The sequence below is a fragment of the Oryctolagus cuniculus genome, chromosome 10 (genome assembly GCF_051225735.1).
Source record: "Oryctolagus cuniculus isolate XC-2025 breed Fujian yellow rabbit chromosome 10, ASM5122573v1, whole genome shotgun sequence".
Lineage (NCBI taxonomy): Eukaryota > Metazoa > Chordata > Mammalia > Lagomorpha > Leporidae > Oryctolagus > Oryctolagus cuniculus.
In genome coordinates this window covers 100,818,839-100,842,566 of record NC_142876.1, presented here as the reverse complement: position 1 = coordinate 100,842,566, position 23,728 = coordinate 100,818,839, and the positions used below count along the sequence as shown (strand labels likewise).

Sequence of the window (23,728 nt, the reverse complement as noted above, 5' to 3'; positions counted from 1 at the left end):
ACTGTAAAGGGGAACTGATTCAGAATAGCACCCATATGAGATGTCAGCATTGTAGGCAGCAGCTTAATCCACTGCACCATAATGTCGACCAATAAGTTTAAAAAAAAAAAAAAAAGGTTAAGGGGCTGGCACTGTGGCATAATGGGTAAAATCTCTGCTTGCAGTGCTGGCATCCCATATGGGCCCCAGTTTGAGTTCTGGCTGCTACACTTTCAGTCCAGCTCTCTGCTGTGGCCTGGGGAGCAATACAAGATGGCCCGGGTCCTTGAGCCCCTTCACACACGTGGGAGACCTGGAGGAAGCTTTTGGCTTCAGATTGGCAAAGCTCCAACCATTGCAGCCAATTGGGGACTGAGACAGTGGATGTAGAACTTCTCTATGTGTCTAACTCTGACTTTCAGATAAATAAATAAATCTTAAAAAAAAAAAAAAAAGAAAGAAAGAAAAAGGCTGAGGGGCCGGCGCTGTGGCGTAGTGGGTAAAGCCGCCACCCGCAGTGGCGGCATCCCATATGGGTGCCAGTTCAAGTCCAAGCTGCTCCACTTCCGATCCAGCTCTCTGCTTAGGCCTGGGACAGCAGTGGAAGATAACCCAAGTCCTTGGGCCCCTGCACCCACAAGGGACACCCAGAAGAAGCTCCTGGATCCTGGCTTCAGATCGGCGCAGCTCTGGCCGTTGCAGCCGATTGGGGAGTGAACCAGCGAATGGAAGACCTTTTTCTCTGTCTCTCTCTCTCTCTCTGTCTCTCTCTCTCTCTCTGCCTCCCCTTTTCTCTCTGTAACTTTCAAGTAATAAATAAATCTTTTAAAAAAAGGTTGAAATTTTGAATTTTATCATGTATAGTTATCACAACAAAGCTCATTTCCAATGTTATCAAAAAAATCAAATACCTTGGGATAAATACAACAAAATATGTAGGGACTGGCAGGTAAAGAAAGCCACAGCCTGTGATACTGGCATTTCATACGGGCGCAGGTTCTTCAAGACCCAGCTACTCAACTTCCAATCAGCTCGCTGCTGATGGCCTGGGAAGGCAGTAGAAGGTAGTGTAAGTGCTTGAGCCCCTGAACCCATTTAAGAGACCCAGATGAAGCTCCTGGCTCCTGGCTTAGCTCTGCCTGTTGTAAACACTTGGGGAGTAAACCACTGAATGGAAGATCTCTCTGTCTCTCCCTTTCTCTCTGTAACTCTGCCTTTCAAATAAATAAAAAATAAATCTTAAAAAAAAAAAAAAAAAAGGCAGGGCCGGTGCCGTGCCGCAGATCAATCCTCTGCCTGCAGAGCTGGCATCCCATATGGGTGCCGGTTCTAGTCCCGGCTGCTCCTCTTCCAATCTAGCTCTCTGATTTGGCTTGGGAAAGCAGCACCCACATGGGAGACCAGGAAGAAGCTCCTGGCTTCTGATCGGTGCAGCTATGGCTGTTGCAGCCATCTGGGGAGTGAACCAACAGAAGGAAGACCTTTGTCTCTGTCTCTTCCTCTGTCTGTAACTCTACCTCTCTCTCTCTCTTTTTTTTTTTTTTTTGACAGGCAGAGTGGACAGTGAGAGAGAGAGAGACAGAGAGAAAGGTCTTCCTTTGCCGTTGGTTCACCCTCCAATGGCCGCCGCGGCCGGCGCGCTGCGGCCGGCGCACCGCGCTGATCCGATGGCAGGAGCCAGGAGCCAGGAGCTTCTCCTGATCTCCCATGGGGTGCAGGGCCCAAGCACCTGGGCCATCCTCCACTGCACTCCCTGGCCACAGCAGAGGGCTGGCCTGGAAGAGTGGCAACCGGGACAGAATCCGGCGCCCCAACCGGGACTAGAACCCGGTGTGCCAGCGCCGCTAGGCAGAGGATTAGCCTAGTGAGCCACGGCGCCGGCCAACTCTACCTCTCTTAAAAAAAAGTTGGCGGCGTCGGGGAGTGGGGTGGGGGTGGATCTCATTACTTGAAAACAAAGCATGGAGAAACCAAAAATCTAAATAGAGAGATACAACATTTGTATAGAAGACTCAACATTGTTAAGATGTCATTTCTGGGGCCAGCGCTATGGTGAAGCCGGTGGAACCACTGCCTGCAGGGCCAGCATCCCATATGAATGCTGATTCAGGTCCCAGTTGCTCCACTTCCAGTCCAGCTCTCTGCTATGGCCTGGAAAGGCAGTAGAGGATGGCCCAAGTCTTTGGGCCCCACACACACACCCAGATGGGAGACTAGGAGGAAGCTCCTGGTTACTGGCTTTGGATCAGCTTAGCTCGGGCTGTTAACAGCCATCTGGGGAGTGAACCAGCGGATGGAAGACCTTTCTGTCTATGTCTCTACCTCTGTCTGTAACTCTTTCAAATCAATCAATCAATCTTTAAAAAAATGTCATTTCTGCCCTAATCAATCTGCAGTTTCAATGAAATCCCAAACATAATGCCAGAGGGCATTTTTATACAAATCAACAAAACTAATTTTAAATTTTATATGGAAATACAAGGAACCCGGAATGGTTGCGTTACTCTTGATAAAGAGAAATAAAATTGGATTTACACTACTTTACTTGAACACTTGCTATAAAGGTACAATAGTGAGGTACTGGCATATAAACAGGAAGGACAGAGATTCCAGAAATAGGTCCATACCTATACAGTCAGCTCTTTCTTGACAAAAGCACCAAAGCAAACCAAAATTGGTGGTTGTAAATTTTTTAACATCTTTCCTCCCAAAGATAGAGTCCTGCTCTTTCCTTTGGATATGGTTGAACTTAGTGAGTCACTTTTTTTTTTTTTTTTTTTTTTTTTGGACAGGCAGAGTGGATAGTGAGAGAGAGAGACAGAGAGAAAGGTCTTCCTTTGCCATTGGTACACCCTCCAATGGCCGCTGCGGCCGGTGCGCTGTGGCCGGCGCACCGCGCTGATCCGAAGGCAGGAGCCAGGTGCTTCTCCTGGTCTCCCATGGGGTGCAGGGCCTAAGCACTTGGGCCATCCTCCACTGCACTCCCTGGCCACAGCAGAGAGCTGGACTGGAAGAGGGGCAACCGGGACAGAATCCGGCGCCCCGACCGGGACTAGAACCCGGTGTGCTGGCGCCGCAAGGCAGAGGATTAGCCTGTTGAGCTGCGGTGCCGGCTGTGAGTCACTTTCAACAAAAAGAATATGGCAGAATGGACAGGGTGGGACTTAGATGTAAGGAGCATCATGGCTTCTTCCATTCTTCACTCTAGAGTAGATAACCAACCGTATGCCACAATCACACTCTGAGGGCCCTGTGCAGAGGCCTCTGTATTGAACTGAAGCCTTCTGTCACAGCTGTGTGAGTTAAATCACCTTGGAAACAGATCCTTTAGCCCCAGGCAAGCCTTCACAGGACTACAAAAAACATCTTCAATCTAACTTCTTCAGAGACTGACTCAGAACCACTGGGGAAGCCACTCCTGAATTCCTAACCCTCAGAAATTAAGGTAATAAATGTTTGCTATTTTAAGCTACATTTTGGAGTAATTTGTTACACAGCAACAGATAATAAATACAAAAGTTTTTCAACAAATGTTGCTGATACCACAATCACCAGATAATTATGTGGGAGGAAAAATAAGCCATAACCCCAATCTCACACAATACACAAAAAGTAATTCAATGTGGGTCAGACATCTATAAGCAAAAGCTAAAACTGTAAAACTTCTAAGTATGGGCCAGCACTGTGGCACAGTAGATTAAGCCTTGGCCTGTGGCACTGGCATCCCATATGGGCGCCAATTCAATTTCCAGCTGCTCCACTTTTCGATCCAGCTCCCTGCTAATGGCCTGGGAAAGTAGTGGAAGACGGCCCAAGCACTTGGGCCCCTGCACCTACACGGGCGGCATGAAAGAAGCTCCTCGCTCCTCCTGGCTCTTGGCTCCAGACTGGTCCAGCTCCAGCTACTGCAACCACCTGGGAAGTGAACCAGTGGACGGAAGACCTGTCTCTGTCCTTCTCTCTGTAACTATACCTCTCAAATTAATAAAATAAAAATCTAAAATAAATAAATAAAATCTTTTTTTTTTTTTTTTTTTGACAGGCAGAGTGGACAGTGAGAGAGACAGAGGAAAAAGGTCTTCCTTTACCGTTGGTTCACCCTCCAATGGCCGCCACGGCCAGCGCGCTGCGGCCGGGCACCGCGCTGATGGGAAGGAAGAAGCCAGGTGCTTCTCCTGGTCTCCCATGTGGGTGAAGGGCTCAAGCACTTGGGCCATCCTCCACTGCACTCCCTGGCCACAGCAGAGAGCTGGACTGGAAGAGGGGCAACTGGGACAGAATCCGGCGCCCCAACCGGGACTAGAACCCGGTGTGCCGGCGTCGCAGGTGGAGGATTAGCCTACTGAGCAGCGGTGCCGACCGGCCCAATAAAATCTTTTTTTTTTTTTTTTTTTTTTTTTTTTTGACAGGCAGATTGGACAGTGAGAGAGGGAGACAGGTCTTCCTTTTTATTGTTGGTTCACACTCCAATGGCCGCTGTGGCCTGTGCACTGCGCTGATCTGAAGCCAGAAGCCAGGTGCTTCTGGACTCCCAAGAGGGTGCAGGGCCCAAGGACTTGGGCATCCTCCACTGCACTCCCGGGCCACAGCAGAGAGCTGGCCTGGAAGAGGGGCAACCGGGACAGAATCTGGCGCCCTGACCGGGACTGGAACCCGGTGTGCCGGCACCACAGGTGGAGGATTAGCCTATTGAGCCGCGGCGCTGGCTGGCCCAATAAAATCTTAAAAACAGTTACAGCATTTTTCTTTTTTAAGATTTATTTATTTGAAAGTTAGAGTTACATAGAGAGAGGAGAGGGAGGGAGGGAGGAGGGGAGGGGAGGGGAGGGGAGGGGAGGGGAGGGGAGGGGAGGGGAGGGAGGGAGGGAGGGAGGGAGGGAGGGAGAGAGGTCTTCCATCCACTGGTTCACTCCCCAGTTGGCCACAACGACCAGAGCTGAGCCAATCTGAAGCCAGGAGCCTCCTCCAGGTCTCCCACGCTGGTGCAGGGGCCCAAGGACTTAGGCCATCTTCCACTGCTCTCCCAGGCCAGAGCAGAGAACTGGTTTGGAAGTGGAGCAGCTGAGACTTGAACAGGTGCTCATATGGGATGCCAGCACTGCAGGTGGTGGCCTTACCCACTACGCCTCAGCGCCGGCCCCTAGTTACAGCTTCTTATTAAACTACACAAATGAGAGCAGGCATTTGGCCTAGTAGTTGGGACACTTGCATCCCACACTAGACTGTCTAGGTCTGATTCCCAGCTCTGGCTCCTGACTCCAGCTTCCTGCTAACTACTGAAGACCCTGGGAGGCACCAGTGATGGCTCAAGTGATTGTGTTCCACGAAATCAGCCTCAGCCTCAGGGAGGGATTTCCATTTGATGGTTCATTCCCCAGTTGGCCACAATGGCTGGAGCAGAGCTGATCTAAAGCCAGGAGCCTGGAGCTTCCTCCAGGTCTTCCCAGGCAGGTGCAGGGGCCCAAGGACTTAGGCCATCCTCTATTGCTTTCCAGGCCACAGCAGATAGCTGGATCGGAAGCAAAGCATCCAGGACTCAAACCGGGGCCCATATGGGATGCCGGCACTGCAGGCGGTGGCTTTATCTAAGTATCTGCTACACCACAGTGTTGGCCCCAGAAATAAACAATTCTTAAACAGGTAAGTTTACTTTGGTATAAAAAATTTGTTAACTCCATGTGTAAGAGATCTTCAAAGAGTCTGTGCAAAATGTGTACTATAAAAAAGCTATGAATGGAGTTTTAAAATTTTTGCACCAAAATTAACTTAAAAAATTTTTTTTGAAACAGATAATTCCCCTCTACTAGTTTAGCCTTCAAATCCCTGCAACACACAGGGCGCTAAAGCCAGGAGCCAGGAACTCAATCTAGATCTCCCAAATAAGTGACAGGTACCCTAACTATTTGAGCCATCATCACTGTCTTCCTGAGTAGACATCAGCAAAAAGCTGGAATCAGGAACCAAAACTAAGAGCTGACCACAAGTACTCCAATGTGGGATACAGGTATATTAACTGCTAGGCCAAGTGCCTACCTAAAACTCACCTTTTTTAAATTGCATTTTCCATGAACTTGTTAATTTTAAAAATTTATTTGAAAAGCAAGGTCACAGAGAGCCCACCTGCTGGTTCATTCCTCAAATGCTCTCAAAAGCCAGGGCTGTTCCAGGCCAAAGCCAATAGCCAGGAACCCAATCCAGGTCTCCCACCTGGGTAGCAAGAACCCAACTACTTGAGCTATCACTTGCTGCCTGGCACAGTGCACATCAAAAGGAAGCTAGAATCGACAGCAGAGCTTAGACACAAACCCAGACACTCCTACAGAAGATGTGGATGTTCCAAGTGGCATTTTAATCACTACAACAAACGCCCGCCCCTCCACAAACTTTCTGAAGTACTTTTTTTTTTTTTAATTTATTTGACAGAGTTAGACAGTGAGAGAGAGAGACAGAGAAAGGTCTTCCTTCCGTTGGTTCACTTCACTCCCCAAATGGCCGCTATGGCCAGCACGCTGCACCGAACCGAAGCTAGGAGCCAGGTGCTTCCTCCTGGTCTCCCATGCAGGTGCAGGGCCCAAGCACTTGGGCCATCCTCCACTGCCTTCCCGGGCCACAGCAGAGAGCTGGACTGGAAGAGGAACAACCAGGACTGGAACCTGGTACCCATATGGGATGCCGGCACCTCAGGCGGAGGATTAACCAAGTGAGCCACGGCGCCGGCCCCCTAAAATACTCTTGTATATCTATCCTGAGACCCAACATCAAAAGAAATGAATGTTTATGCTCACAAAAACATTAATACAAAAAATTTCATTGAGGCTTTACTCATAAAGCAAACACTGGAAATAGTCCAGATGTCCATTAGCAGAATAAATGAAGTGTTCATGCAATGAAAAACTACACAGCAATAAACTACAGATACAGACATCAGCATGGATACACTAAAAACATCAAGCTGTGTGAAAGGCAGCACACACAAGAATACATATAGTATGACTCCATTTATATTAAGTTTTAGAACATGCTAAACAAATCTGTGATTTAAAAAAAAAAATCAGAACGGGGGCCAGCACTGTGGCATAGAATGTTAGGCCACTACCTGCAGTACATCCCATATGGATGCTGGTTTGAGTCCCAACTGCTCCACTTCTGATCCACCTCCCTGACAACATGCCTGGGAAAGACAGCAGAAGGTGGCTCAAGTCCTTGGGCCTCTGCCATCCATGTGGGAGACCCACAAGAAGCCTCTGGCTTCAGCCTGGTCCAGCCCGGGCCATTGCGGCCATTTGGGGAATGTACCAGCAGATCGAAGACTCATCTCTCTCTGCCTTCCAAATAAATAAATCTTTTGTTAAAAATTCAGAACAGAGTCTTTCCGTCGCCGGCAGCCTCGGCGCGAGGAGCCGTCGCCGCCATGTCCGCGCACCTGCAGTGGATGGTCGTGCGCAACTGCTCCAGCTTCCTGATCAAGAGGAACAAGCAGACGTACAGCACGGAGCCCAACAACCTGAAGGCCCGCAACTCGTTCCGCTACAACGGGCTTATCCACCGCAAGACCGTGGGCGTGGAGCCGGCGGCCGACGGCAAGGGCGTCGTGGTGGTCATGAAGCGCAGATCCGGCCAGCGGAAGCCGGCCACCTCGTACGTGCGCACCACCATCAACAAGAACGCCCGGGCCACGCTCAGCAGCATCCGGCACATGATTCGCAAGAACAAGTACCACCCCGACCTGCGCATGGCCGCCATCCGCAGAGCCAGCGCCATCCTGCGCAGCCAGAAGCCCGTGATGGTGAAGAGGAAGCGCACCCGCCCCACCAAGAGCTCCTGAGCCCCTGCCCACAATAAACAGTCAGACCTGTTAAAAAAAAAAAAAAAATTCAGAACAGAAATTGTCCCTGACTAAAAACGCATTTTTTTTTTAATTTATTCATTTGCATTTTATTTGAAAGGCAGAGAGACAGAGTACCTCCATCCTCTGGCTTGCTTACTCCCCAAATACCCTAACAGCCACAACTGATCCAGGCCAAAGCTATGTACCTGGAACCTAGAACTCAATACAGGGCCCGGCATGTGGCATAGCTGGTAAAGCCACTGCCCACAGTGCTGGCATCCTATATGGGCGCCGGTTCGAGTCCCGGCTGCTCTACTTCCGATCCAGCTCTCTGCTTAGGTCTGGGACAGCAGTGGAAGATAACCCAGGTCCTTGGGCCCCTGCACCCGCGTGGGAGACCTGGAGGAAGCTCCTGGCTCCTGGCTTCGGATCAGTGTAGCTCTGGCCGTTGGGGCCAATTGGGGAGTGAACCAGCAGATGGAAGACCTCTCTCTCTCTCTCTGCCTCTCCTCTCTATGTAACTCTTTCAAATAAATAAATAAAAAAGAAAGAGTGCTCACTTGCTCTCTCTCCCTAACACTCAAATAGATTAAAAAAAAATTTTTAAGAATTGAAAAAAATTGGCCGGCGCAGCGGCTCATTAGGCTAATCCTCCACCTAGCGCGCCGGCACACTGGGTTCTAGTCCTGGTTGGAGCGCTGGATTCTGTCCCGGTTGCCCCCTTCCAGGCCAGCTCTCTGCTGTGGCCAGGGAGTGCAGTGGAGGATGGCCCAAGTGCTTGGGCCCTGCACCCCATGGGAGACCAGGAGAAGCACCTGGCTCCTGTCTTCGGATCAGCGGCGGCCATTGGAGGGTCAACCAACGGCAAAAGGAAGACCTTTCTCTCTATCTCCCTTTCTCACTGTCCACTCTGCCTGTAAAAAAAAAAAAAAAAGAATTGAAAAAAATTAAAATCTGCACAGGGGCCGGCAATCAATGTGACACAGAAGGTTAAGCCATGGTCTGCAGCACCAGCATCCTATATGGGCACCAGGGTTTGCATCCCAGCTATTCCACTTCTGATCCAGCCCCCTGTGAATGCACCTAGGAAAGCGGCGGAAGATGGCCCAAGTCCTTGGGCTCCTGTACCCGCATGGGAGACCCAGAAGCAGCTTCTGGCTCCAGGCTTTGAATCAGCCCAGCTCTGGCCATTGTGGCCATGTGAACCACTGCATGGAAGATCTCTCTCTTTCTCTCTCTCTCTCTCTCTCTCTCTCTGTGCGTGTGTAACTCCTTCAAATAAATAAATCTTAAAAAAAAATCCTACAGCAAGTAATAAGTTAATCACTTGACAATTTTTCATCTAACCAACTCTATGAGGTAGGGAAAGTAGGTATCCTCAACCCACTAATATGAAAAAGTAGTAGACACCAAAGTCTTGCTTAAGTCAGGTTCCACAGCTACAAAGTACTTAGAAGACCAGCATTCACTTTCCTTGCCTGTTTCCTAGGAGAGTATCAATATCTGTCCTTTCAGTCTAGTCTGCAAAAGCCAGCATCACTCAGTTACTCAGTTGCAAGGCTGAATGAGGTTAAGTGCTCTCAGTAGTAACTGTAGGATCATTTGCTCATAGTTTGAAAAATGATGTAGGAGGGGCCGGCGCCATGGCTCACTTGGTTAATCATCTGCCTGCGGTGCCGGTATCCCATATGGGCACCGGGTTCTAGTCCCGGTTGCTCCTCTTCCAGTCCAGCTCTCTGCTGTGGCCCGGGAAGGCAGTGGAGAATGGCCCAGGTGCTTGGGCCCTGCACCTGCATGGGAGACCAGGAGGAAGTACCTGGCTCCGGGCTTCGGATCAGCGTAGTGCCCGTCGTAGCGGCCATTTGGGGGGGGGGGGGGGTAAACCAACGGAAGGAAGACCTTTCTCTCTGTCAAAAAAAAAAAAAAAAAAAAAAAAAAAAAAAAACCTAGAATAAAAGGATGTAGTAGAATAAAATTTAAAAAAAGAAAATGAAAAATGATGTAGGAATCCAAAACCTTTCAGACAACAGACATCACCATTTCTGTGCTTTTTCACAGTGTAAGGAAGTACAGCCACAGGGTATGAAGAAAAGAATGGTCAGGATAACCGAGTTTCAAAACTAGGCTCACATTTCACCCACCGTATATGCTTAAGAAAATCACTATGAGAAAGGTGTCTAGCCTAGCAGTTGAGATGGTGCTCAGGATGACCATGTCCCGTACTGGAGTACCTGGGTTTGATGCTCAGTTCCACTCCTTACTCTAATGCAGACTCTGGGAGGCAACAATGAGGACTCAAGTAATTGAGTTTCAATGTCAGGCATCATGTTTGGCCTGGAAGACGGCAAACCCTGGAAAGGGCCCAACAGGCCAAGGAGATGGAAGAGGAAGATAAGGTTTTCAAGCAAAAACAAAAAGACCAGAAGAAACTCAGGCAGATAAAAGCAAAGGCCACAGGTGGAATTAGGCAATCTGGCAAAAGACAAAGCTGTTGCTTGTGCCTGAAGTGATGATGACCCTTGATTCTACTCCTAAACATCTGCACTCCCTCCATAGCATCTTCTGCCAAACATAGCTAGAATGAAGTGTTATCTTGTGCAGTCTACTGTACATTTACAAGTAAACTTTTATTAAAGGGGGAAAAAGTAATTGGGTTCCTGCCACCCATGTGGCAGCCACAGCCTAGCCTAGTCCCAGTCATTGTGGGTATAAAATGCCAAAGGGGAATAAACCAGCAGATTAAGATCCCTCTCCTGTCTCTCCCTCTCTCTCCCTCTCTCTCTGTAACGTGTCATTCAAATAAATAAATCTTTAAAAACATAAATAAATAAAATGCCAGAACATACAAGGATAGCTCTGTCCCTCAAATAAATAAATTTGGGGTAGGCATTGTGATGCAGCAGGCAAGGCAAACTCATCATTTAGAGGGTGGAAATCTGTGCTTAGGACCCAGGCTAGAGATCCAGCTCCACTTTGGATTCCAGCTCCTCACTGATGAGCACCCTGAAAAGCAGCAGGTGATGACTCAAGTAGTTGGGTCCCTGTCACTAACATGGGAGACCTGGACTGAGTTCCTGGCTTTTGACTTTGGCCTACTCCATCCCTGGCCATGGAGGCCATTTAGGGAGTGAACTTGTGGATGGGAGCTGTCTCTTTTTCAAATAAAATTTTTCTAATTAAAAATTCTGGGCTTAAACTAACACTAGAAGGCAAAGTCTATTTATGATATAGCAGGGGCAATGTACCAGCACTGGTACTTCCTAGCTGTGTAGCCTGAACACTTTTACAATTTTTTTTTTGAAATGTTCATTATTATTTGAAAGAGTCCACAAAAAAATTTCCAATCTACAGTTCACTCCCCAAATGCCCACAACAGCAGGGATGGGTCAGGCTGAAGCCTGGAGCCCAGAACCCAATGCGGGTTTTTCACATGGGTGTTAGGAACCCAAGTACTTGAAATAACACCTGCTATTTCCCCAGATGTGCATCAGGAGGAAGTCAAAATCAGAAGCACTCAGCATCTGAACCCAGGCACTCTGATAGGGAATGCAGGCAGATAGGCAAACTCAAAAACGCAGACTCCATGCATAAAGATTGGTTGCAAATTAGGATTTCACTTATGTGAAACTCTAAACAATGCAAAATTAATCTACAGTGAAAGAAAGATCATGGCTGTGCCCAAGGAAACAGGCTGTGGCTGACTGGAAAGGGAAATAAGAGAACCTTCTGTGACGGATTAAAATGTTTTCACTGGGGGCTGGTGCTGTGGCATAGCGGGTAAGGCCACCGCCTGCAGTGCTGGCATCCCATATGGGAGCTGGTTTAAGTCCCGGCTGCTACGCTTCCGGGCCAGCTCTGCTGTGGCCTGGGAAAGCAGTAGAACATGGCCCAAATCCTTGGGCCCCTGTACCCACATGGGAGGCACAGAAGCAGCTCCAGGCTCCTGGCTTTGGATCAGCGAAGCTCCATCCATTGCAACCAGGGGACGAAGACCTCTCTCCCTCCCTCTACCTTCTGCCTCTCTGTAAATCTTCCTTTCAAGTAAATAAATAAATCTTTTAAAAAAATGTTTTTACTGAAGTATTCACATGCATACATATTTGTCAAAACCCACTTAACTACATGAATACTTAAAATGGATACATAATGCTGTGTGGAAAGTATGCCTTGATTCAGCTGAAAAATTAATCTAATAAAATGACACAGCTTAGACGTCAAAGAGTAGACACTGGGGGCAGGTGTTTGGGCACAGTAAGTTAAGCTGCCACCTGAGACACCCACATGCCATACTGGAGTGCCTGAGGTGGCGTACCACCTTGGCTTCCATTCTAGCTTCCCAATTCACCTGAGAGGCAGCAAATGATGGCCTAAGTACTTGGGTCTCTCCTCCCATGTGGGAGACCCAGATGGGGCTCCTGGCTCTGACCTGCCCCAACCCAGGCTGTTACAGGCATTTGGAGATCTGATAATAAAACAACTAGCTGGAACTGAGCCACAGAGATTCCTAAGCACCCCTAAGCCCTAAACAACCATCATACAGAATTGCCCATTCTGGTTATTTCACATCATGGACTCACATAAATGTGGACTTTGGCTCCTTCCACATGCATATTTTAAGGTTCACCCATGCTATACTACGCATCACTACTTCAATGCTTTTTATTGCAGAATAATGGTCCGCTTTATGTATATACTACATTTTATCTATTCAGCTAATGGACACTCGATTGCTTCTCCCTTTGCTAATGAGTAATGCTGCTAATAAACATTCCTGTACAACTTTAATGTGAACATGTTTTAACTTCTCCTGGGTAAATACCTAGGAGAGGAACAGCTGGGACATATAGGATCGCTATTTAACCATTGAAAGAATTATCAAAGTGTTTTCCAAAGTGGCTGTACCATTTTACATCACCCCCAACAATGTATGAGAGCTCCAGTTTCACCACATCCCCATCAACATCTGTCATTCTCTTTTTGATTGCATAATGAGCCATTTAATAACTGTTCATTCAATCATAATACACTCAGATTTTTTTTTTTTTTGACAGGCAGAGTGGACAGTGAGAGAGAGAGACAGAGAGAAAGGTCTTCCTTTGCCGTTGGTTCACCCTCCAATGGCCGCCGCGGCCAGCGCGCTGCGGCTGGCGCACCACGCTTATCCGATGGCAGGAGCCAGGAGCCAGGTGCTTTTCCTGGTCTCCCATGGGGTGCAGGGCCCAAGCACCTGGGCCATCCTCCACTGCACTCCCTGGCCACAGCAGAGAGCTGGCCTGGAAGAGGAGCAACCGGGACAGAATCCGGCGCCCCGACCGGGACTAGAACCCGGTGTGCCGGCGCCGCTAGGCGGAGGATTAGCCTAGTGAGCCGCGGCGCCGGCCTATACACTCAGAATTTTAGACTTCAGGCACTTTTACTCATTGACATTAAATTTTAGACTTAAAAAATGTTCAGACCCAGACCTGCTCCCATGTCCTCCTTTTATATAATTACGGCAGAGGAATAAATTAGCTAAAGCCACAAATAAGCTTTACAAAAAAAAAAAAAAAAAAAAAAGACAACGACGACGACGACTTATTTATTTTAAAGGCAGAGTTACAGACAGAGAGGGAGAAACAGAGATTTTCCATCTGCTACTTCACTCCCCAGATGGCCTCAATGGCTGTGGCTGGGCCAGGTTGAAGCCAGGAGCTTCATCCACGTTTCTCACAGGGGTGGCAGAGGCCAAATACTTGGGCCATCTTCTGCCGCTTTTCCCAGGGAGTTGGGATAGAAGTGGAGCAGCCAGGACACAAACCGGTGCCCATATGGGATGCCAGCATCACAGGCGGCAGCCTTACCCATTATGCCACAACATCAGCCCCCACAAGTAAGACTTTTACAGAACAGATCAGATGCCGAGTTTCTAAGTACTCAACAAAAAGTCCCTAATGGAGATTCAGCACTGAAGTGAACATGTGTTCCCAATAAAATTCACTTTTTTATGCTTCCTACATAAATCTAACTGCAAACCATAGCAGGAAATATGAAAGTCTTGATCTGTATCATCTTTCATAAAAGAGCCAAGATATTTTATATTTTCCCACTCAGAATCTATTGTTCAAATCCTGCTTAGAAAAGGGAATTTGGGATTGGTGGTGTGGCACAGCAGGTTAAGCTGCCACCTACAATGCCAGCATTGCTTAGGAACGCGGGGTTGAGTCCTGGTTGCTCTACTTCCAATCCAGCTCTCTGGTAATGCACCTGGGAAAAGCAGTGGAGAATGGCCTAAGGACTTGGGTCCTTGCCATCCACATGGGAGACCCAGATAAAGCTCCTGGCATCTGGCTTTGGCCTGGCCCCGCCTCAGGCACTGTGGCCACTTGGGGAGTGAACCAGTGGATGGAAGATCTCGATATCTCTAACTCGGAAGGGAGGGAGGGAGGGAGGGAGAGAGAATGCTCTCCATCTTCTGGTTGGTTCCCTCCTTGAATGCTTGAGATGGCAGGGGATGGGCCAGGGCCAGAGCCAGGAACTGGAAACACAAGGAGGGCAGAAACCCAATTACTTGAGCCATCAGCTCTGGCTCCCAGGGTCTGCACTGGCAGGATGCCACAATAGGGAGCTAAAGCTGGGAATAGAACCCAGGAGCACAGATGTGGGAGGGAGGGAGAGAGAGAGAGAGGGAGGGGGAGAGGGAGGGGGGGGGGGGAGAGAGAGAAAGAAAGAGAAAAGAAAAGAAAGAAAAAAGAAGGAAGGAAGGAAGGAACAAAGAGGGGTCAGCGCCGTGGAACAGTGGATAAAGCCACTGCTTGCATTGTCAGCATCCCATACGGAAACCATTTTGAGTCCCAGCTGCTCCTCTTCTGATCCAGCTCTCTGCTGTGGCCTGGGAAAGCAGTGGATGATGGCTCAAGTCCTTGGGCCCCTGCCCGCACGTGGGAGACTCAGAAAAAGCTCCAGGCTTCTGTCTTCAGAATGGCTCAGCACCTGCCATTGAGGCCATTTGTGGAGTGAACCAGCAGATGAAAGACCTTTCTGTGTCTCTGTCTCTGCCTCTCTGTAACTCCACCTTTCAAATAAAAAACTAAATGTTTAAAGAAAAAAAAAAAAAAAAGGAAGAGAGGAAGGGAGGGAAGAAAAGTTGTATTTAAAAGTAGTACAGGTAGGCTAATCCTCCGCCTTGCGGCGCCGGCACACCAGGTTCTAGTCCCGGTTGCCCCTCTTCCAGGCCAGCTCTCTGCTGTGGCCAGGGAGTGCAGTGGAGGATGGCCCAAGTCCTTGGGCCCTGCACCCCATGGGAGACCAGGATTAAGTACCTGGCTCCTGCCATTGGATCAGCGTGGTGCGGTGGCCGCAGCGCGCCGGCCGCAGCGGCCATTGGAGGGTGAACCAATGGCAAAGGAAGACCTTTCCCTCTGTCTCTCTCTCTCTCTCACCGTCCACTCTGCCTGTTAAAAAAAAAAAAAAAAAAAAAAAAAAAAGCAGTACAGGGGCCTGCGCTGTGGCTTAGTGGGTAGGGCCACTGTCTGCAGTGCCAGCATCCCATATGGGCACTGGTTCAAGTCCCAGCTGCTCCACTTCTGATCCAGCTCTCTGCTATGGCCTGGGAAAGCAGAGGAAGATGGCTCAAGTGCTTGTGCCCCTGCACCCACGTGGGAGACCTGGAAGAAGCTCCTGGTTTCAGATCAGCAGATCGGCACAGGTCCAGCCGTTGCGGCCATCTGGGGAGTGAACAATTAGATGGAAAACCTCTTTTTCTCCCCCCGCCCTTCTAACTCTGCCTTTCAAATAAATAAATCTTGAAAAATACACACACACACACACAGAAGTAGTACAAAAGCACACATCCAGTGTAATACAAAATGTCTGACTGCTTCTTGCCCAAAGCCAGACACTACATTTCGCAGTCTTTCTCCAGCTTTGCTCATCATCTGAAGTGTCAGGGTACCACTGGGATGAAAGACAACAAACACTACCACTTACTTATAGGAAGACCTATCTCTCTCTCTGCCTCTCCTCCTCTGTCTGTGTAACTCTTTCAAATAAATAAATAAGTCCTAAAAAAAAAAAAAAAAGTCTTTTGTGAAAAGAGGTTAGGTCTGACCAGATCAAATTTTTTTTTATTTGGGATCTAATTTCATCTTACTTGAAAGGCAGAGAGACACAGACAGACTTATGAGAGAGCACTTCTTTCTGCTGGTTCAATCCCCAAATGCCCAAGCCAAGAACTCCATCTGGGTCACCCACATGGATGGCAGTGACCCACGTATTTGAGGCTTCATTTGATGCCTCCGAGAGTGTGCATTAGAGCCTAACCAGAAGCAGAGGAGCCAGGACTTGAGAGCCTAGTTACAAGTATCTCTAGCAGTGCCTTAATCTTAAGCCAAACACCTGCCATCACTATATATGTATATATATTCTTTTATTCTTTTTTTAAAAGATTTACTTATTTCTTTAAAAATCAGAGCTATACATAGAGAAGGAGAGGCAGAAAGAGAGGTCTTCCATCCGCTGGTTCACTCCCAAAACATCCGGAGCTGCGCCGACCCGAAGCCAGGAGCCAGGAGCTTCTTCTGGGTCTCCCACGTGCATGCAGGAGCTCAAGGACTTGGGCCATCTTCTACTGCTTTCCAGGCCATAGCAGAGAGCTGGATTGGAAGTGGAGCAACCAGGACTCAAAATGGTGCCCATATGGGTTGCAGGCACTGCAGGCGGCAGCTTTACCCACTACGCCACAGAGCCGGCCCCTATATTCTTTTATTCTTAAAAGGGAAAATACTATTTTTTGTTCAAGGGCAATAATGCTACTGCAGTTCAGAGGGAGCAGAATATCCCAGGAGCTCAAGTATTCTAGGGGTGTTTCATAAAGAAGTATGAACTAAACTGGACTGTGGAGAAGAAGGAAGTAAAGGAGAAGGAGGCAAAGGACACTGAATTCAGCTGGCAAGAGGAACTGTGCCAAGAAATAATAAGAGGAAGGCCAGCGCCGCGGCTCACTAGGCTAATCCTCCGCCTAGCGGCGCCGGCACACCGGGTTCTAGTCCCGGTTGGGGCGCCGGATTCTGTCCCGGTTGCCCCTCTTCCAGGCCAGCTCTCTGCTGTGGCCAGGGAGTGCAGTGGAGGATGGCCCAGGTGCTTGGGCCCTGCACCCCATGGGAGACCAGGAAAAGCACCTGGCTCCTGGCTCCTGCCATCGGATCAGCGCGGTGCTCCGGCTGCAGCGCGCCGGCCGCGGCAGCCATTGGAGGGTGAACCAACGGCAAAGGAAGACCTTTCTCTCTGTCTCTCTCTCTCACTGTCCACTCTGCCTGTCAAAAAAAAAAAAAAAAAAGAAATAATAAGAAGAGCCAGTGCTGTGGCTTAGCAGATAAGGCCGCCACCCGCAAGTGCCAGCATCCTATAAGGGCGCCAGTTCAAGTCCCAGCTGCTCCACTTCCTATCCAGTTCAGATCCCGCACCCATATGGGAGACCCAGAGGAAGCTCCTGGCTCCCGGCTTCGGATCAAATCAGCCCCGCTCTGGCCGTTGCACCCATTTGGGGAGTGAACCAGCAGATGGAAGACTTTCTTTCTCTGTCTCTGTTTAACTTTGCCTTTCAAACAAATAATGTAAATATATATAAAAAAAATAGAAACAACACATCCAGCATATTTTAAAAACCATTTATTAGTAGGGACTAATAAAACCCGAGGGAGGCAGGCTGAGTCTAGCTGGGCAGTAGTTCCTTGAATGCCACATCGGAACACAGATCTCACCCCTAAGCCTGAAACAGCCAATTCAAGATAGGATCTCCAGTCTGTGAAATGTGTTTACTGTCATTTTTTTTTTTTAAGATTTATTTATTCAAAGAGTTACACAGAGAGAGGAGAGGCAGAGAGAGAGGTCTTCCATCCGATGGTTCACTCCCCAATTGGCCACAATGGCCAGAGCTGCACTAACCCGAAGCCAGGGACCAGGAGCTCCCTCTGGGTCCCCCACATGCGTGCAGGGGCCCAAGGATTTGAGCCATCCTCTACTGCTTTCCCAGACCACAGCAGAGAGCTGGATCAGAAGTAGAGCAGACGGGACTAGAACCTGCACCCATATGGGATGCCAGCGCTTCAGGCCAGGGCGTTAACCTGCTGTGCCACAATGCTAGCCCCTACGGTCATTCTTTAAAATAAGATTTATTTATTTATTTATTTATTCATTCATTCATTTATGTTAGCCAGAGAGAGGAAGAGTCACAGACAAAGAGATCTTCATTCATTCATTCATTCATGTTAGCTAGAGCAAGGAAGAGTCACAGAAAGAGATCTTCTATCTGCTGGTTCACTGCCCAAATGACCACAACAGCCAGGGCTGGGCCAGACTGAAGCCAGGAACTTCATCCCAGTCTTTCATGTGGGTGACAGGAGCCTAAGCATTAGGGTCATCTTCCACTGCTTTCCCCAGGCCATTAGCAGGGAGCTGGATCGGAAGTACAACAACCACGACATGAAACAGTGCCCATATGTGATGCCAACGTCCCAGGCAGTATCGTTACCCTGCTAATGCTGGCACCATCCATCGTTATTAAAAATGTTAGTTTACAGATGAATGGAGGGTCCACTACTATAATAGTCTCATTTACTTTAGCACTATTAGCCTCTTCCGGGTAATAACTATGTTGAATGAAGCATCATCCGCTACTCGTAAATATTCACGAGGTATTAAAAGCATTAAACAAAAGCAATAAAAGTTCTTGGATTTTTTTGAAGATTTATTTATTTATTAGAAAGGCAGAGTTACAGAGAGGCAGAGCATAAAGTGAGAGGTTTCCATCTGCTGATTCACTCCCCAAATGGCTCCAATGGCCAGAGCTGCGCCGATCCAAAGTCAGGAGCCAGGAGCCTCTTCGGGTCTCCTACGTGGGTGCAGAGGCCCAAGCACTTGGGCCATCTTCTACTGCTTTCCCAGGCCATAGCAGAGAACTGGATTGGAAGTGGAGAAGCCAGGACTAGAAATGGCACTCATGTGGGATGCGGGCCGGGGCTTTTTAACCCGCTGTGCCACAGCACCAGCCCCCATCCAAGTCTCTTACACAGGTCCAGCACTGAGTCATCACCCACTGCCTTCCAGGATGCATTATCAAGAACTTGACTGAAGGCAGAGCAGCAGACTCTAATGGGCACTCTGACGGTGGATGCTGGCATCTCAAGTAGTGGCCTAACTGGAGCACTACAATGCCAGCCCCCTTACCTGGGCTTTAATAGATCCTTGTGAACCTCCTAAAATAAAAGTCAGTGTTGGGGTAGGTGTTATGGCACAGCAAGTTAAGCTACACTTGGGACACCTGCATATTCTACTGCAGTGCCAGCTAGGAGCTCCAGCTACTCCACTTCCTATTCAGCTTCCTACACCTGCACCTTCGGCGGCAGCAGATGTGTCTCAAGTGCTTGAGATGAGTTCCAGACTCATGGCTGTTGCAGGGCATTTGGAGAGGGAATCAGTGGATGGAAGACAGATATCCCACCTGCAGTGTCAGCATGCCAAACTGAAACACCAGTTCCTGTCTAGGCTGCTCGGCTTTGCATCCACTCCCTACTAATGTGCCTTGAGAAAGCCGAAGATGACCAGGGTACTTACACTCTTGTCACCCACGCAGGATACCTGCCTGGCCATGTGTCCATTTGGGAAGTGAACCAACAGATGGAACAGATCTCTCCCATCCCCATCCAATCAACCAATAAAAAGGTATCTCTGTAAACTGTCTTTCAAGTACATGAAAATCAACTTTTTAAAAAGTTCTTAAAAAATCATTAGAGAGTCAGAAAATGGCCCTGAAGGAAGTCAATGAAAGAAAGAAAGAAAATAAATCTTAAAAGGGGGGGGGGGGGGGGGCGCGGCACTGTGGAGCAGAGGGTTAAAGCCCTGGCCTGAAGCGCCCGCATCCCATATGGGTGCCGTTTCTAGTCTCAGCTGCTCCTCTTTAATCCAGCTCTCTGCTACGGCCTGGGAAAGCAGCAGAAGATGGCCCAAGTGCTTGGGCCCGTGCACCCACACGGGAGACCTGGAAGAAGCTCCTGGCTCTTGGCTCAGGGTAAGCGCAGAGCCAGCTGTTGTGGCCATCTGGGGAGTGAACCATCGGATGGAAGACCTCTCTGTTTCTACCTCGCTCTGTAACTCTATCTTTCAAATAAATAAAATAAAAAGGAACGAAGGAAAGAAGGGAGGCAGGGAGGGAAGGGGGGGAGGAAGGGAGGAAGGGAGGAAGGGAGGAAGGGAGGAAGGAAGACAACTTTTCTCTCTTCCAAATACAGTATCAGGCGAACAGCAACAAGCTGCCAGCCTCCTCCGGTTTCACCACCTACTTTCAAAAGTTTTTCCTGGCCAGGGAGCTGGTTTCTTTCAAAACCGAACTATCAGAGGGGATAAAATCCCACCAGAAATGCACGAAGTATTGTTGCCTGACTTCTCAGTCGTCTCATGCAGGCCTTGTCTGACCACACACAAGAGGCCCGTGCAGGGAAGCCAAGTGACCAAAGGCAGAAAAGTGCGTTTTGGAAAAGTCAGAACTCCTCCTAGACACACACACTCTGTCCTGAATTTCCAACCCTCGCGCCTCCCAGGAATGGTGCCTGGCTGTTTTCATAGCGCAGAAAACACTCAGTACTACTAAAAGTTAATCCGCCAGCTCAAGACCGCCCATAAGTTTCATTTTTCCAATTCTAACACATTTATTTTTCCAAATCGAACACTCCCGTATTTCCTTTGTCTCAACAAACTGGCATAATCTCTCCTCAGACAGATAAAATACTGACTCTCCTAAAGCACACAGTCCAAAAAGCGGACGTCGAGAACCAAAGAAATCATGTTCCAAAATAAAATTCAGGCATTTAACCAGGCCCCTAGAAACAAACGGGGAGCTCCAAGCAGCACCTGAGGCTCCCTGGGCGTCTCGGGAAGGAGGCAGAGTCCCAGGACCGCCACACGGGCCTGCCCGGCTCGCGGGAGCCTCAGCGTTCCGTCTACGATTAATTCAAGCGGAGTGAACATCACCACAAGAGCGATACCTGAAAGAGGTACGCGTCTGTGCCACCCAGCATCACCGCTCCGCTCCGCAGAGCATCAAGCTGGCACTGGATACGCCTCAGTGCTGCGGCTCAGCCGAGCCCCGGGCTTCCCGCTATCCCGCCGGCTGGCCCCGGAGCACCCGGCTCTCCGACCTCCACCCTGGCTGTCCTCCCGGCCTCGGCGCAGCACCTGAGCAGCTCGGCAGACGGCCAGTCCGGACGCTCGAACGGTGCTGCAGAGATGCTCTGCCGAAGCCCCAGCCACACGCGCGCCCGCTCCAATCCCGCGCCGGCCGCCACCCTCCCCGCGGGCGTCAGGCTTGTCTTTTCGGCCCGGCTCCTGTCACTCACCGGCCAGGCCCGGACAGCAAACGCCCGCGGCTCCCGACGGGAGCTGGGGCCCCCGGGCCTCCAGGTTTCGGCCCGCCCCCTGGCAGGCAGCACAGGCGGCTGAGCCCCGCAGCAGCGGCCCGAACCGGCCGCTCGGTCCAGCTCCTGGCGCTGCCCACTGGGTACGGATCAACAACAAGATGGCGGCCAGCCGAGGGGGCGGGGGCCGGGCGTCATAGTAACCAACATGGCAAAGAACCCGCCCCCAACTGAGGATATCCCCCAATCAACAGTCCCTTTGCCCGCCGCCTGGGGAAATGCTTCCCGCTGACAGGTCGGTTGGCCTGTCAGTCAGAGCCTCCCTCTCAAGGCCCGTGCCGAACGCCCGAGGCACGTGACTGTGACGGCACGATTTGGCGCATGCGCGCGATTCCGTGAGGTGCTGGCGGCGGATCTTTAGCTAGCGACTCAAAGGCCGAAGCGCCCTTGGCTTATCTGTGTGCGTGTGCGCCGTGAGGAGCTGGCAGCATCTTCACACATACACACACATACGGGGAATGTCCGCGGTGTGCTGGTTTTTTTCTGTCATTCACCCGAAGGGGGCTGTTGTCCCTGCTGCACTGTGGGGCTGTGAGAGGGGAGCCCACCACCAAGGTCACGCCACCTCTTGAAGTGAAGGCACTGGGTCTCCTACCTCTCTTACTGACCTCTTCCTGGCGTCTTGGTCAGCCTTGCCCCTCACCTGCGACAAGCGCCGCTGTCGGGCGCTGTCCCAGCAGCCTCTGGCCCTTCACCCACACTTGTCCTGCCTGGAGTTCGGTCTAACACAAGCCATGGCACACAGCGGAAACTCCCTCTTCTCTGCCTGAGAGCGTCTTACCTGTTCCTGCCTCCAAGGCACACCTGTGAGTCGCAGGACGTTGATCATCCCAGCATCTAACCTGGGGCTTAACTTCAGTTAAGGTACCTCATGCAGTCACACCCCTTGGGGCCACACCCAGATGCCCAGTAGGGTAACTCTGACTGTGAGTCTTAGCGTCTCTTAACTTAGTTGCTCCATCTGTAAAACGACATTTGTTGAGCTTCTTAGAGATAAAGAATAAATGAAGGGGGCCTAGTGCTGTGGTATAGCGGCTAAAGCCAGGGATCCAGCTCTCTGCTGTGGCCTGAGAAAGCAGAGGAAGATGGCCCAACTCCTTGGGCCCCTGCGTTCACATGGGAGACTTGGAAAAGCTCCTGGCTCCTGGCTTCAGATCGGCTCAGCTCAGGCTGTCACTGGTGAAGAGGCGTGAGACAGCAAAATGAAAAGGCTTTATTGGGGATAGGGCATCAGAATGGAAGCCACAGAGAGCGCCCAGTGGCTTGGACTGGGGGAGAGCGAGGTTACATGGTTGAATGGAGAGAATACACCTGGGCAGGCCAGGCCAGCGGCCCAGCCCTCTGCCTCTGCTGAGCCGCAGTCTGTTTGGACTCCCTAGGTTTTTAAGGGAGTCTGTTTACCCACCTCCCCCTCTCCTCCAGGACAAAGGACAGGACGGGGAGTCCTAGCGGAAGGGTTTGTTGCGTGAAAATAAGCAAATTCCTCCCCAGATTTGCTGGTGCTGGGCAGTGTAGAGGGGCTTCCCTTAGGGCGTCTGTGAAGGTTTTATTGCCCCATGTTATCAGGTCAGGTAACCCCTTTGGTCCTGAAAGAGAATTCTCCTGGGAGCTTTCCCTGGGGGAAGGGCTGGGAGCACCTGGGAGGTTATCAGGGTCTGAGCAGGACTTTGAAGTGCAAGACGCTGGGCTTCTGGAGCTTCCGCAGCAGGTGGGTCTTCAGGCCTGTCTCACACATACACATAAGCTCAATTTCTGACTTCCTACTTAAGAAGGTGGCACGGGCGTGGCCACCTGGGGAGTGAACCAGTGGACAGAAGACTGACTCTCTCCCTCCCACCCCGCCACCTCTCTGCCTCTGCCTCTCTGTAACTCTGCCTTTCCAGTAAATAAATAAATCTTTATAAAAAGAAAATGAGGGCCGCACTGTGTTGTAGCAGGTAAAGCCACCACCTGCAGTGCCGACATCCCATGGAGACGCCAATTCGAGTCCTGGCTGCTCTACTTCCAATCCAGCTCTCCGCTATGGCCTGGGAAAGCAGTAGAAGATGGCCCAAGTCCTTGGGCTCCTGCACCCATGTGGGAGACCCAGAAGAAGCTCCCAGCTCCTGGCTTGATTGGCGCAGCTTCTGCCATTGCAGCCATCTGGGGAGTGGGGCAGTGGATGAAAAACTTCTCTCTCTGCCTCCTTGTAACTCTGCCTTTCAAATAAGTAGATAAATCTTTAAAAAAAATTAAATGATCCCTTATGTTAGGTAGAAAGATAGGAATTAGTCTTTGTGTGGGAAAGGGGCCTAAAGAAAACAGCAGGTATGGAAAGCAAACACAAGTAGCAGAGTAGCAGCTTCAGAACTTGTGCGGTGGAAGCAGGCCAGTGCGTTACACAACAAAGTGCAACCCAGTAACTTTAGAGGTGGTCCTAGCCATCCCCCTAAGGAAAGCACTCCAGGAGAACCCTCTCTGCCCGCTCCCAAGAGGA

At 49.9% G+C, this 23,728-nt stretch overlaps 2 protein-coding genes and 1 pseudogene across 5 annotated transcripts in view; 2 read left to right on the top strand and 1 right to left on the bottom strand.

The window, feature by feature from the left end:
* The window catches only part of IP6K1 (inositol hexakisphosphate kinase 1), a 74,271-nt gene extending 52,272 nt beyond the window's left edge, over nucleotides 1-21,999 (bottom strand). For 2 of the 4 annotated variants that reach the window (XR_016214821.1, XM_008260654.5), the window contains exon 1: nucleotides 21,175-21,372. The gene's annotated coding sequence lies outside the window, so the exon portion shown is untranslated. Of the gene's footprint in view, nucleotides 1-21,013; nucleotides 21,373-21,860 lie in introns of those variants that run through there. The other 2 variants (XM_089306276.1, XM_002713200.6) reach the window with 2 other exon arrangements.
* LOC100358162 (large ribosomal subunit protein eL28) lies at nucleotides 6,381-7,852 on the top strand. The gene has a single exon (XM_070050805.2). It carries the CDS (start codon nucleotides 7,391-7,393, stop codon nucleotides 7,802-7,804), a length of 414 nt encoding a protein of 137 aa, XP_069906906.1. The 5' UTR covers nucleotides 6,381-7,390; the 3' UTR covers nucleotides 7,805-7,852.
* LOC149124366 (translation machinery-associated protein 7 pseudogene) lies at nucleotides 9,994-10,417 on the top strand (annotated as a pseudogene).
* Nucleotides 22,000-23,728: the final 1,729 nt, after the last annotated feature.